Source organism: Triturus cristatus, chromosome 5_2 (genome assembly GCF_964204655.1).
Source record: "Triturus cristatus chromosome 5_2, aTriCri1.1, whole genome shotgun sequence".
In the NCBI taxonomy this organism is placed as follows: Eukaryota; Metazoa; Chordata; class Amphibia; order Caudata; family Salamandridae; genus Triturus; species Triturus cristatus.
Genome location: NC_140588.1, coordinates 234683449 through 234698702, shown reverse-complemented (window position 1 = coordinate 234698702; position 15254 = coordinate 234683449). Strand labels below are relative to the sequence as shown.

The 15254-nt window shown below is 41.1% G+C and overlaps 1 protein-coding gene across 1 annotated transcript in view; it reads left to right on the top strand.

Annotated features, from left to right (window-relative positions):
- Positions 1-15254, top strand: part of LOC146822832 (cadherin-10-like) — a 919004-nt gene that overhangs the window by 251249 nt on the left and 652501 nt on the right. The window contains exon 2 of the mRNA XM_085607023.1: positions 7032-7401. Within this exon, the coding sequence (XP_085463149.1) occupies positions 7150-7401 (252 nt within the window). The 5' untranslated portion in view covers positions 7032-7149. The remainder of the gene's footprint in view (positions 1-7031; positions 7402-15254) is intronic.

Below are 15254 nucleotides of genomic sequence, written 5' to 3'. Positions count from 1 at the left end.
TATATTGGTAAACCACCAGAACAGACTCAATAATTCAGGTAAAAAAAATCAAGGCCCAGATTTACTAAACCTTCATGCAACATAGCAAGGGAATGTGTTTTGCTGCATTTTCTGAAAGGGAGAGAGCAGAAATGCTCACTTTTTACAAGAATATGACACACTTCTGCTCTCTCCTTGTGCTGGCACACTTGTGACAGCCTAGCACCAGAGCAGGCACCCTTGTGCCATGACGCAAGGGTGCCTGGGTTGTATTCAACATAATTTTTGTCCAGGAAAGGACACCTTTCTGCACAAAAGCTATTCTCAGAGGCTTATTCCTCCTTGCATGTGTACTGCAGAATGAGGAGTTAACTGGGAGAAATAAAGATATTTCTCCTCATTACGCAGCCCTAGGAAAAGCCCACCACTGTGTTGCAAACTCACATTTACAGACTTTATTAAATCTGGGTTGGCATCAAAATACATGGGTGTATGCATGGGAGTGATCATGCTATTCCTATGTAATGCCTTGCAGACACTAGGTAACAGAAGGCAACGTAAGACGCTGCCTTGCCTTTCTTTTTGGGTAAAATCCAATGCAATGCTACCAAAATCTTGATTTCGTGGCTTAGTAAATAGCAAATTCATTTTTTGTTGTGGCTGAGCCAAACAAATGGTACAAACTAGATGGAAAATGTTAGTAAATCTGGACCTAGTTTTCTTAAGGAAATGTGTTGATGGTTTAGCCTATGCAGAAGAGACAGCACACATGAGACACATTTGGTTGTATTGAAAAATATATATTTCATCACAAGTTCAGAACGGCACGTTTAGAGATCTATACTAACACTGGTAAAATATAATGTGCTGCTTGTTGTTGCATTACAACTCTCAATGTCACCCTTGTGACCTGACGCTATGTCAGTATTTGTCAAACTAGTTCAATGTTAACAAGGCTGAGTAAAACATTTTTTCAAAGGATATGTAGTGGATGAGGCCTGATTAGCACGTCTCAGGACCTAGCAATTTAAATCATTTCAGAATTTCAAAGAACAAAGGAACTAGGAAACACCATAGGCAGATAGACAAGGTCCATCTTCCAATAAAATGTTGTCATCATGAATTACATAAGAGCAGTGAGCCTATTAAAAACAATCACTTTCTACTAACTCCTGAACCACTCTGCCTCAAATAGTCATAATCTCAGAAAATGTTCTATGCTCCATTGTTCTTTTTGATGCACATGCTATCCTTCCAAAAAGAGAGAAGTTGAACCACCATTTGGACTATTACTAGAAAAGCACATAGAAGGTTTACTCACATTTAAAATAGGACATTATAGAGAAGGAAAATATCTTGCCCTGTAGAAGAGATACCTTTTTAAGTTCACAAAGAATTCACTAGCATACTGCTTCTTGCTGCAGATTCTGAGGCCCTAAATCAGCACACCATAATGTCACATGCTTCAGGGGGGGTGTTTGAGGTGTGACTTCCCTCAAATAAATGCTCTCTTAGCTTGGTAGATGAGTACGGGGGACCTGATTTGGGTTTGCTATCTCTGTGCTAGTTTTTCTTGTTGTGAGGCAAGAACGCAAGACAAAACAGTGACCTTTGATGCAAATGCATGAGAGAGAGAAGAGATAGAGAGAGGCGGAGAGAGACAGCGATATCCCTCCGGTGGCTGAATTTCGAAATGTGAAACCAGATAACCTGCAATCAATGATGGCTTTCCTCCTTGACCAAATTGTGTGATCTTAGACAAAAAGTTTATTTATGAGGACCTCCTTTTTCTTTATTATCACTTGCGTGCACTTTTAAATACTTGAGTTCCGTATGTGGGCAGTACAAGCACCTCTTATGTTTGATTTAATAGACTGTAATGTAGCTCCATCTAAAATAAGAATCCAGGCCATGTTAAGTTTTTTATGGCTACTGATTTACTTCTCACTAGTGGCACTGTCGTTGGGAGCGAGCAATGAATATCCTAAAAACGTTTAACACAAAAGTGGGGTCAGAAAACAGGAGGGGTAAAGGCAAAGCATTTTAGGGTGTCCATTCAGAGAGGGTTGCATTCAAAATGACACCCCTTCCGCCTAAACCCAGGATAGACTAATCAATAACTTGATAGGCTACCCTCTTTAGACAATAGAATGTGGAAATGGTCTTCTACCGCAGAGGTCCTTGCCACTTATATGCCCTTCTAAACTTAGATTGATCCCTCTATCAACAATCTCCTGAGGCACTGTCCTGACCCATTGGGAACCCTTTTCCTGACTTGCAAACCCCATCTAACCTTAACTTGCTCACAGATACATCCCAGTAGGCAGACATTACCATAATTGCCATTACAGTAATGTGGCCCATTCCACCCCATGGATCAGAATACTTTACCCAAACCAAGGAAAACTCTGCCCATAATGGGAGTCAACCAACAGAGTCCACTGACAGCTGGCAGCATCAAGAGTAAGCGTTCTCCAACCTCTGAGTAAGGGGCAACTGCCTTGGGTGTTAGGCACTCTTGTTTCACTTCCTTCCCACCACTTCAGGGACGGCACCCTGGGACTGGTACTCCTGTACAGGGGTTCTAAACACTATGGCTGATCAAGAGTCAGGGCTGAGCCTTTGCTCCCCCTACCCTTCCATCTGGGCCTCTGTACCCTCCGTTTGTGAGTGGTGTCCAAAGAACCCTGAGCTTTTAGGGCGCCCTGGGCAGCCGCCCCTCCTAGCTCTTTCAATACCGATGGCAATTAATTTCCCAGAGTGTAGTCAATGGACACCTGAGGACTAACTATGGCTCTCCTTTGGGTCACCTCCCTACCCCATTCCAGGGATACCAGAGCCATGGGGCGGCAAAAGTCCTACCCTTGGCCTGTGTTACACTGCACACCAGTCTGATGTACTGGTCTAGGAAAACCAGCTTTTCCACTACCATGGTCTTGCTGGCATCAGTATCCTTCAGAGCAGTGACAGGGATACCATTCACCATGACCTGGTGGAAGCAATGACTCCCACCCCCAGGGATCACAAAACCTTTCCTCTATCTCCCAGTGAAGGGAGACTAGGTCTTGTTCCACCACCTGCCCTTGAGGACTACTTCCCCCTAAGGCTACATTGGCCACCCCTGTAGAATTCCAACCAGTGGGTGGTTTCTTAGGACAGAGTCCCCTTGCTTGTGTCCTAATTGCAAACACTCAAAGCAGCAGGATTGGAAATGGGGCGCCCTGGGCCACTGTCCACTAGAACCTCCTCTGTGTTTCTCAGAAGGGGCATGGAAACCTTTTCCCCCACCTTACCCTGGGGCTTATCTGTGTCTCCCTGGACATCCCCTTTACTATGCTCGGGGGAACATGAACCACCCTTCTTAGGGTTACTCCCAGGTAACTACTTGTGGACTCTGGTGCTGAGCAAGTGGTCCGCCTCTTAGCAAGCTTCATGGAGCCAGGGAGTTTACTATCCACAGGGTTTTGGTATAGCTCTGTAAACTGAACATGTGCTCCCAGGAAAATGAATTGTATAGCACTTGGTAATCCTTCATATCACTGCCCTTCACCCAACCATCGAGGGCCTTGCAAAATAACTCCACATAATCCACTCAGGACTGCTGGGGCAACGTTTGACTGTCTCTAAATCTCTGCCTATACCACTAAGGGGTAAGTTCCTAATATAGGATAAGGGTGTTCTTCATGGGGTGTACCTCACCTAGTCCCCTTTAACTAGGGCCAGCAGGGCATCTCTCCCCTCACTAGGTTTGTGCTTCCAAAGACTGTCATTCCTATCGTCTTCAGGGATTCAGTGCATCTCCGGGCCAACCATGTAGGCTTCAAACCATTTATCTATGTCATCCCCCACAAGAAAGTTGGTCACCAGATCCTTAAGAATGTGTACCCTCTTGCATCCAGTGGACACTGTAGGTACGATGACACTATTATTGCTGGACTCAACTTGTTTGGCACTGATGTCCACCTCTCTGACCACGTAGCTCATGAGCCAATATCCTTTTCTCCAGAGCCAACTTCTTTTGCTCAAGGACCCAGAGTCCTAAAAGCCATAAAAAATGGGATAAGAAGACAGGATGGTTGAAGGCAAAAGGTTTGTGCGTAACCATGCAGAGAGGAAGAACAATCGGTTTACCAAAAAAGTAGTAAATCTGCACCCACAGCAGTACTCCTTGAATGGGTGCACATTTACTACTTTTTGGAACTCATAAACATTAGAAGTAGGAGGCTTGGAAATCTGTGGCAGCCTTAAGTTTCCAGTCATACTACTGGCAATCAAACATCAAAAGTCGAGGGGATGGATGATTGCAAATAGTCTACCTGATGGCAATTGCTAGGGGTAGCATTCCAACCCGACGTTTTTGCCCACTGCGCCACTCTAGGCAGTGGCCCACCTAATACAAATGAATACTTACTCTGTCCCTCATGGAAACAGTCCCTTCCGAACCTGGGTCATCTCAACTCTCTCTCCTGCAGCCCACTGCGTTTTTAGATGGTAAATTTCAGATTCACCCCCCCAAATTTCACTGACAAAGCTACCCCTTGATCACCGGCGCATACATTACCTATACTGAAATGTAATTTGAATTTTCAAGAATTTATTTTATTTGAGGAATAACATTTAATGAAGCCTATAGCCCAATATTTCTGCAATGTACATAGCCATATCCCTGGGTTTGTCCATCTACGCTGTTATTCAGGCTTTGCACGAAACACCTCTCACCCTTCTTTAAAAGGGAACCAAGGCTATAATTATTCAGTGGTCATTTTAACCTTTAGATGTGCTGACTGCAGGATAAAGGAGTACCAATCCTTAGGGCCGTATTTTAATGTGTCATATGAACATCTAAAAGGCTATCTGATAGGACGAGTTTTTATTTAGGAATCTTTCTGAATACCAACACCATAATATTTGAATTATGACCATTTACTGTCAGCATTCTGTTAGTACAGTAGCACTCACTTTGAGCTATTGGTTTTTGTAGAGCAGTTCCTGTCTTGGATATTGACACTACAACATCAGGGTGGCTATTAACTTAATGTCCGGTATTTTGGCCTGAGTTGTGTTGTACACGAGGACTTTTCCATATCCAAAATAAACTAATAGCAATAGTGATAATATATTTTTTGTAAAATATTGATCTTGCTGCCACTGCTTTTGTCAAGCCTTCACACTGTAAATTTCAGTTGTTAATAACATGGAATCGATTGCTCTTCGATTCCTCAACCTTGCAAGGATGATGAGGTTTGCAGAGCCCTTCAGGAACTCAAGCTTGCTGCTTTCATCTCACTCAGAAATGTTGGTACTGAGCACATAATGCACTGAGTCATGCTTACAACTGCACATATGGGGCTCAGTACACTGGCATAATAAGCAACGAGAAACAAATCAATTGTTTCCCCACTTTTTTCAAACCTAACTTTGTTTGCTTAACTGGTAAAAGCCCTACTACACTAGTCAGGCATGATGCCCACAGTGTAGCATGTTCCTCAAATGAGAGGAAAATTGGAGGAAAACATGACATTTGTAAAAAGAAACCCTCCAAACGGTCTGGAGCATCGAAAGGAAGTAACATAAAAATATATCTGCACTGATGGGGAGCCAAAGCTGAAATGCCACAATAGTGGGCAGTCTCTTCATTCATACAGACTTGCAAGAAACATAAAAGGAAAAGGTCTTAACCTTGCTGCCTCCCTTCCTGCGTTCTAAAACATAAAATGTTCCCCAGGATCTAACCAGACAGCTCATGTTGGATGTTGGAGCTTTGAAGCTACAGGCTAACCACCAATTAAAAGAACAGGCGTTTCTTTCTACATGTCAAAAACATGGATACTCGCCCAAAAAAAACGCTTCAACACCCTATCAGGAGTAACAAGCGCTATATAATACAGACCTTTTTTCCTCTTCTATCCTTCTGCTATCCTTCTGAATCCAAATAACTGACTAACTTATCCACCACTTACACTACTTTCATATTTCACTATACTAATTCAACACTAATCCTTTAGGGGTCCCGGAGTAAAAAAGTGAAAAAGAGCTTCAATGCCTCGTCCGGGGTAGTAAGCGCTATATAAATGCAATTACAATACAAAACAATACAATACAATAACCACATGACCAGCACCACATAAGCGTGTGAGACCTTTTCCATTTTCAGAAAGAGCTGACACCTTACTTCCTTGATTCAGCATTTGAATAGGCAGTGGGCAAACATGGTCACCTAGTTTTCCCTCATACACATGTCACAACTTATATACTGGCTACATCTTGCCTCCCACCAGATGAGATGTCTTATCCCAAGAAAGGGCTCAACTCGTGCATATATGTGGCCGAAAATTATCAACAGTGGGCTCTCTATTATTAAGACTTTCCCATCAGCTCTGAAATTACACATAAGCTTGCTCAAGAACCGCTCATTAAAATGTCATAATACGCATACGATAATATTTGCAATTTTACACATAAAACAAGTGGCCTCATTGCTGCATGTAGCTTTTTAGGAAGTTCCCTAAGAATGATCATTAGCATCAAAATAATTTACAGAGTGGCAGATCTTTACTTTGGATATTTATATTACATAAATTCTTTGGTGAAATATTTTAACAATGACATATGACATACGTTCTTAGTAACAATTCCACAAAATGGTTTCGCGAAGTTAGTTACATATGCTAACCTTTAACTAATTATGTATAATTGTCACTTCGGGCCTTTTCTGGCAAAGCAGCCGATTCAATTGTGTTAGCTATACGAAATTGCTTCAGATGTAAAAAAAAAAAAAAATATGACTAATGTACTGTTGGTTTAAGTGTGAATGGTTGAGATGAAAATGACAGCATTATGACTACATTAATCTCACATTTTCCGGCAGGCAATGCTTGAGAAGAAGTTTGAGGAATACATTATCTACCTTGAATATATTTATTTTTGGTTATATTGTCTTTTAAAGATTCAAGACGATATTTACTATTAAAGGAACAGCACACATTTTAGATTATATTCAATAATATGCACTGTTTGCAAATCTGACGTCACTTTCTTTATTTTTGTTTTAGATTTGGGACCAGCTTGCCTCAAAGATGAGCCACTGGAAAGAAGTCTCGAGCATCACTTTTTGCTAAATGCTGCCATCGGGCTAATCGTGAATAAAACAATACAAATGCTGATGCTGCAATGACTTGCCAACCATTAAGAACTATGATCCTGCATCAATTTTTTCTGTGGTTGTTCTGGGTAAATCAGCCAAGTCCTTGCCACACAGAGACTCGGTTCAGGAGGACTACTGATTATCAGGTGAAAGACGTTCTTGGGTATGTCTCTGAAAGTGACGGGAAACTGCTTCATCGCCAAAAGCGAGGTTGGATGTGGAACCAGTTCTTTTTGCTGGAGGAATATACAGGATCGGATTACCAGTATGTTGGAAAGGTATGTGCATATTTATATAATCTTTTAGAGCATATATGCAGCATGTTTTACAGTTCACTTGGAGGGGCGCTGACCTCAAGAGACCATGGGGCATATTTACAAGCCCCGTGCGCCACTTTTGCGTCACTTTTCCCATGTTAAAAGTGACGCAAAAGTGGCGCAAGGGGCTTGTAAATCTGCCCCCATGTTCTCAATTGAACTAGAAGAGACTGAAACAAAGATAAACAACGGACAAATAATGAAACTAAGAACATATAATTTGGAAAACTACAACATTTTTATTTAGTGGGGACAAGCAAAAAGGATTAAACTATCTTCTAGTGGCATGGCTTTTACAATGAACTGTAAATATGTTGACATCCTTTTTTGTCAAAGGTTACAGTCACATAAAAACGAGAAGGCAACACAGTACCCCTCAGATGACCTGTATAGAGCAAAAAAGACAACATGAAAGGATACTGTAGGGTCCATCACTCGCATATTTTAAATGATTTAGAATCTGGTGACAAAAATCCAATAAAGCTAAATTAGTGTAAATGATTTAGGTTTGGACATTTGCTCAGAAATAAACCCGTCACGTACCTGTCATTTCTACAGACAAGTGATGTGAAAAATAATGTGACAAAACAATTCCATTTCTAATTGAAACTAGAATTAAAGGGGGTTACAATTAGTTTTAAAATACATTTATAGCCTTCAGCTAACACAAGAAAGCACTTTACTGCTAGACGCTTCTTAATATTACATGGAGTGGACCCTCTTCAGTATAGAAAGTTCAGTCAAACAGCTACAGTTCTGATCGGAGGAAATGTCAATGGGTGCACTCACCAATTCCTCAACCAAAAAGTCTGCTGTTAATTCTCATTCACAATCCACCCTTGAGTTTCAGTACTCATGTGTTTGGATCCCCTAGTATATCCTAAACTCAGGATTAGCTGTGATGCATGGACAGCACTTCAGGTATAACAAATAAGGAATCTCGAGATAAGCGAAGCTCCAATCATAACTTAGCTTCAGGCAGATTCAGAATGGGCAAGGCTGTCAGTGATGTGATATGTGCCTGCACTAAATGTAGTACGCTGGACTATGTCTTTGTGTTTAGATCGCTAAGAATCAAGGATTTCATGGCACCCAATGCTCTATACAATCCAAAGACGATTGACTACTGAAAGGCTTTGTGATAGGTTATCAACAAACCAAGGAACAGTTTCTACAAAAGAGATGTGCTCTTGTCCCTCATACAGACATCATGTTTGTGAATACTTCAGAGCAACAATATGTTAGAATTGTATTCACAAATATAAGTAAACAACAAAAGAGCGTGACTAACTAATAAAGAGCCAGTAGCATAAAATCACATAAAATTGTAAAAAGAACCCTCACTCACCAACCTAGTTGATGACATGCTTCATTATTGGGTTCCCACCAGAGAGGCCGAGTGCCTCCCTGGTGTGCTACAACGCCTGTTTACAGCGGAGCGGGTTATTTTGTGTGTAGTGAAGGAGTGCAATAATCGTCGAGGTCCTTGTGAAGGGAGCAGTACGTTTACCGCGTGCGCGCCACTTTGAGGAATGTGTGACTACAAGTGAGCGCCCCCCACCCCTTGGACCTATGTAGTGAGGCCAATTTTTGCTTCACAAACACACAGTTTTCAGAAATCCTGAAGACCTGTCCATAAAACCGTGAGTTATTGCGATCTTTTCGTTCCCACCAACGGTTAGGGTGCGCCTTAGTGTGTGCACCCCGCCGGGTGGATTGGTCCTGATGAATGCCTGGTGAATATTCTAGAGAGGCAGAAACATGTTGACCATCATTATTTTATTCTCACTGTAGGATATAACTGGTATAATTTATTCAGAGTTATATACCTTCTTTTATTCTTGTCGGATTATCCACCAATAAAGATTTTTGGATATAGTCACAGCATTTTTAAATCCCATTCCTTTTTGTTTGCACTCACTATTATTGCACTCCTTCACTACACACAAAATAACCCGCTCCGCTGTAAACAGGCGTTGTAGCACACCAGGGAGGCACTCGGCCTATCTGGTGGGAACCCAAATATGAAGCATGTCACCATCTAGGTTGGTGAGTGAGGGTTCTTTTTACAATTTCTTGTGATTTTATGCTGCTGGCTCTTTAGTAGTTAGTTACGCTCTTTTGTTGTTTACTTATAAATGCCCTAGGGGGATTAAGAGTGTGAGTTTCACCCTCTCTCTCCTGTTGTTTGATTATAGAATTGTATTCACATCACATTTTCTTGGGCTATCTTTGGTTCTTACAGATTACTTCAGCCACTTATTTGCCTTGTTATAAGATCACCAAGTCTGCGGGTTTCTTTTGATAATACGTGCATCAGCAGGTCCCACTTCGACCAATACCAGCCAGTTGCCATTTTCAAACCCCTGACCATCTGCCATGTGGCTATTTGTACATATTCACATGTTCACATAGCTGCCGTCCTTAAATGAACAATTAATTAAATTAACTTTAATAAGCAGTTCCTCTCAAACAACTAAGTAGAGGACAATCATTTCCTGTAGGACTTGAAATGAAAATGAAATGGAATGAAAATGCAATTCATACTGCGCACTACTACCCAAAGGAGTTTAGGCACCATAACTCTGACTAAAGAGAAAAGAGAGATAGAAATAGAAGTGGGGTATTAATTGTTGAACAGCCAGGTTTTTAAAGATTTATGGAAAAAGAGAAGAGCCGATTTCACCTTGAGAGAAATTGGTGTGGAGTTCACAGGTCTAGCTGTTGCTTTGACTTTGGGAAGTACAAGATTGAGGGCCAATGTAGATTGAAATTTTCTTTAGGGAACATACCAGAGGAATTTGTGTTTGAAGTAGTCAGGATTGGGACTGTGCAGTGCTTTAAAGGCTATACACAGGGACTTAAATTGAATACGTTTTTTTATAGGAAGCAAATGTAGTTATTGCAGAAGATAACGTTTTAGTATCCCGAGAAGAAGCTGGGCAGCTCTATTTTAAAGAACCTGAAGTTTAATTAAAAATTTGATCCGGATGTTAAAAAACAGCACACTGCTGTAGTCAATTTTTGACAATATTAAAGCGGAGATGACAGCTTTCCGCAAATCCAGGGGAATAAATGGTACGACTTTCCTGAGAATTTTTAATGTTAGAAACCAGGATGATGTTATATAATTAATTTGGCCCTCAAAAGAGAGCTTATCATCAAAGTAGACTCCCAGATTTTTTACCTTCCTCACCGGGATGGGAAGTTCACCCATCTCCGAAGGCCACCAATTTGATGACCAAAAGGAGGTATCCTTCCTGAACAAGAGAATCTTTGTCTTTCCAGAATTCAATTTAAGACAGTTGTCTGATGTCCAGTTACCAATTTTTTGCATTCAGTCTTGAAATCTGAGAGCCGTGCCCTCCAAGTCACTGGCCAGCGATATTACAATTTGTGTATCGTCTGCGTAAGATACCACTGTAAAGCCAAATACCTCTATAAGCTTGGCTAATGGTGTGATATAAAGATTGAAGAGCGTATGGCTCAGAGATGATCCCTGAGGAACCCCACAGGGAAGCGAGAAGGCCCTGGACCTAAAACCGTTAAGCTCCACAAACTGCTCCCTGTCTGAAAGGAAAGATGAAAAAAGACTAAGTGCCTTACCCCTAATCCCAAGGGCCGAAAGACAGTCGATAAGAAGGCTATGGTTGACCATATCAAAGGCTGTGGATAGATGTAATAAAATCAACGCAGCCCTACCACCCTTATAGATGGTTTGCTTGATTTCCTCGGACACCGTGATCAGAGCTGTCTTGGTGCTGTGCTGACTTGTAAAGCCATATTGAGTAGCATTGAGAAGAATATTGTTCTAAATGAATGAGAATAGTTCAGAGTTTTAGGGTCTTCTCCACTACTTTTGTGGCGAGAGGAAGCAGAGAGATTGGCCTGTAGTTGTTTGGGTCACCGACATCAAGGTTAGGATTTTTAGAAGGGGCAGAATTGAAGCCCTTTTCCACTTCTTGGGAAAGTGGCCTCCCAAGAACATCTTATTAAAGATGTCCTTAAGATAATTTGCTGTGATGTCAGGTACTAGATGAAGGAATTTAGGGGGAAAGGGTCCAATGGTGAACCAGATTTAGTTTGGATTAGAAGGGCCTGAATAGCACCTTCATCAAGAGGGCTAAACTCATTCGGACTAGAGTAGCTTTCCGATTGATCAGTGGCCTGCTTTGCAGCTTCAGAGGGAGTGTTATGATCTTCCCTTATGGGGTATACTTGGATGGGGTGTTAGAAAAGGAAGTCTTCCCTGCTGAGGGTGTAAAGGCAGTTTCCTCACAATGTACCTCTCTTGGGTGGCTAGTTACAAAAGAGTTATAGACCAATTCAACTTTGCGCAGGAAATAATGCGCCAGAGAATTGCAAAAACATTGATTAAATTTCAGTATTATTAGGTTCAGCCAGTTTACTCAACATGCGTACTTTCACAAAAAGCTCTTTAGAGACATTTAAGGAGGCCTATATTTTAGCTGTAAAGTAACTAGATTTAGCATTAGAAACTGCCACATTATAAATCTGAGGGGCCATGTTATAAGACTTTTTCTCAATGTTGTCATACTGTAACCACCATTTTCTTTCAAGTCTTATTTTAGGCTCCTAAGAGCGTCATCAAACCAGGGCTCGGTCCAAGAAATCCACCTATTCTTAATAGTCTTAAATGGGGCCAACCAATTGAGATTGAAGGTAATCCAATCGACTAACAGGTGATTAAAAGCTTCAGAGGTAATTTTACGCCAGGGTCGACTTACAGAATAGATATTTGGGAAACACGAGTAGGTGCTTGCCTTTCCATAATACGTGAAAACATAACCACACAATGGTCTGACCATGCCAGTGGGAGGATGGACCTGACTATAAGTTAAGGATTGTCAGAAGAAATACCATCTAGAGTGTGGCCTGCCGCATGTGTGGGAGCATTTATAAGTTGTACAAGCTCCCCACTTTCCATAAAGTCAGAAAAAAGACTGCACCCCTGTCTAGGAGGCTCTCAAGATGGAGATTAAAATCACCTAGAATGGTGAAGTCTGAAGAGTTCATTTTTATGTCTAGCAGCTGACTGTTATCCACAAAAACTGCTCCGGGACCCGGGGGATCTATAAATAAGAGCCCCATTGAAAGAGTAGTGGTTGGTCAAATATATTTTAAAAGCCAATGCTTAACACTTTGAAATCGTCTCCAATGGCTCAAAAGAGGCTTTGAAAGTGTCCCTATATATAAGGCCTAATCTACCACCCTTGGCCTTTTTCAACCTACACTTTAATGTACTGTAATAAGATAATGGCCCAAATTCTGTGTTACCAATAATTGTGTGATAAGGGTAGTGTGGAAATTGGCACAACAAAATGTGTTACATTTAATTACCCAGGTAGCACAATGTATGCTTATGAAGAAACTGGCACCATCTGTTTTATTGGTTTCTACATGGTGAGCCCCAGTATCCCCTCTCAATGGGACATAGCAACTATCAATGATTTGACACATTTTACAGACATGAAACCCTCTAAGGTACCATGGTTCACACATGTTTGCAAACAATCATTGCAGAAGAACTCCTTTAAAAAGCATCACTCATCCAAAGTACATTCCTAAATATTTACACATACAAAGAAGAGCGTCCTCTTTGAAAGATGTATGATTTTGGCACAACAAGAAGGATCACAAGACCTCTCTGTGTGGGACTATAGCACTGAAAAAGAAAAGTGTTCCCATTATATAATTAGTGGATGAATGAAAGTTGGCGCTGTGACATAGGACATTTTTGCCAATTAAAACAGTGCTAAAGTGTGTCATAAGGCCAGATCTTTCAAACTATATTTTGGGGGTGGTAACGGTGAGGTAAACCCCTACACCATTCTTGGAATGGCTGACCAGATCATTCACTGATCTTGGACTTGTACTTCCGTGCCCTCTTGTCCGATCGCACTTGAATAGCTATTTTGCTGCCATCATTTATATTTGTGATTTGTGATTGACAGCCGGCTGGGAAAAAAAGACTAGCACCATAGCAAGATTTTAACTAAAGAAACTAGAACACATAAAGCATATACTCTCTATATGACTTAAAATTAATAGTAACAGTTCTGGAAATTTCCCATCTTGATACCGACTTAGGGCTGGTCCACATTCTGTCATAAGCAGTACAAAAAAAAAGATATCACCCCAGCTCCTGTTTAACATAAAAATTCACCTATTTTTTTTTTGGGAACAAATTTTATTAGTCAATTGTACAATCAGCGCAGCTCTGTACCCCAGAGACATCCGTAGCATCAATTTACCACATCTTGACTTTGACCATTTTTCCATATAATAACAAAAGTGGAATACATAAGGGCCATGCATATAAAATACAACCCCATTGAACAAACCCCCCCAAACCCCCTCCACCACCCCAAACCCCATCGCACACTCAGTCCAACACCATCCGCAGGTATGATCCAAACCGCAGCTATACTCTCGCCATGAGACATGCCCAACCTACACCCTGTCACCAACGCTCGTGTGTTACATGCCACCCCCAGACAAACGGGGAAAGATACAGCAAGACATATGGATTCTATTCTGAGAGGGGTTCCAAATCTAATCCCCTGTAATCCGCCCAGCGCTTCCAAAGTTCACCTATTTTAAGTAGGTGTGATATGATAACTACTTGCCTTGCCCATAAAACCTTCCACTACAACGCTCACACAATTTGCGCTATCCATGTCTGGATCTTGACGAATCCTGTAGTTCAAAAACAGTAGGTCTATCTGTACACCAAATTTTGAGAAGTAATCCTCACGCGGATCCTTCTTGGGCAATGCTACTACAATTTGCATTAATCTTCCAGTACACATCAGAGATGCCCCACTTTTCTCTGCTTTAAAACAGGGTAATTATGAAACTATTTCATGTACCTGAATATTCACCTTTGTTTCTGTTTCCTGCAGTACCTGTGCTTAATTTGTTCTACCAACCATGTCTTACTTCTTCTTCTTGACATACATATGCTACTTCATGATATACATATGCTACTCTCATACGTCTAAACCAACTACCTCTTCTTCACTACTTACTTTGTTTTCCCCTCTGCTGCACTGCACTAGGTCTTGCTACCATCTCTCTGGTTAGATGGTTCATACTAGGGGCAGCAACTATTCTCTGTATAACTGTACTTATTTACTTATCTCATGGTTTGATAGTAACCAACGATTATCCTGAAATTAACAAACAAATCACACATTTTGCTGTAATTAATCTTTCTGTACATGTCTGTCCATGTCTTATGCTCAAAGCAAAAACTGAATACTTCCTGTATGCTAATGTCCTAATTGTTTCACTTCTGTCCTTCCTCTACCTCTGTTAATATAACACCTTGTACAATGCTCTTATTTAGTTTTTTAGTAAATCCTTCTTTCCACCCTAATATGCATTTGTACAGAGCTCTGAATTTATTTCAGTAAATTCTTCTCTTCATCTTAATTTTACAAATGCTTTTGTACAGCGCTCTGAAATTGTTTTCCACTCAATGCTTCTCTTACTCGCAATATTGCAAACGCTATACATGGCACTCTTCGATTATTTCACCATAGGTTTACTCTGTTCATAATATTATAGTGCATTGTACAGTACTCTGAATCCTGGGCGGGTGGAGTCCGTGCTACAGAAAACAAGGAAACAAATGAAAACCTTGTACATACAAACACGCCCTAACAGCTGCACACCCGCAATTCACATTCACAGGAAACCACGTGTGGCCTTAAAATCATAGGAAAGTTCATGCAAGCAGCAAACCTGCTCCACACTACAACACTATTTCCAACTCCCTTTTATGGCCA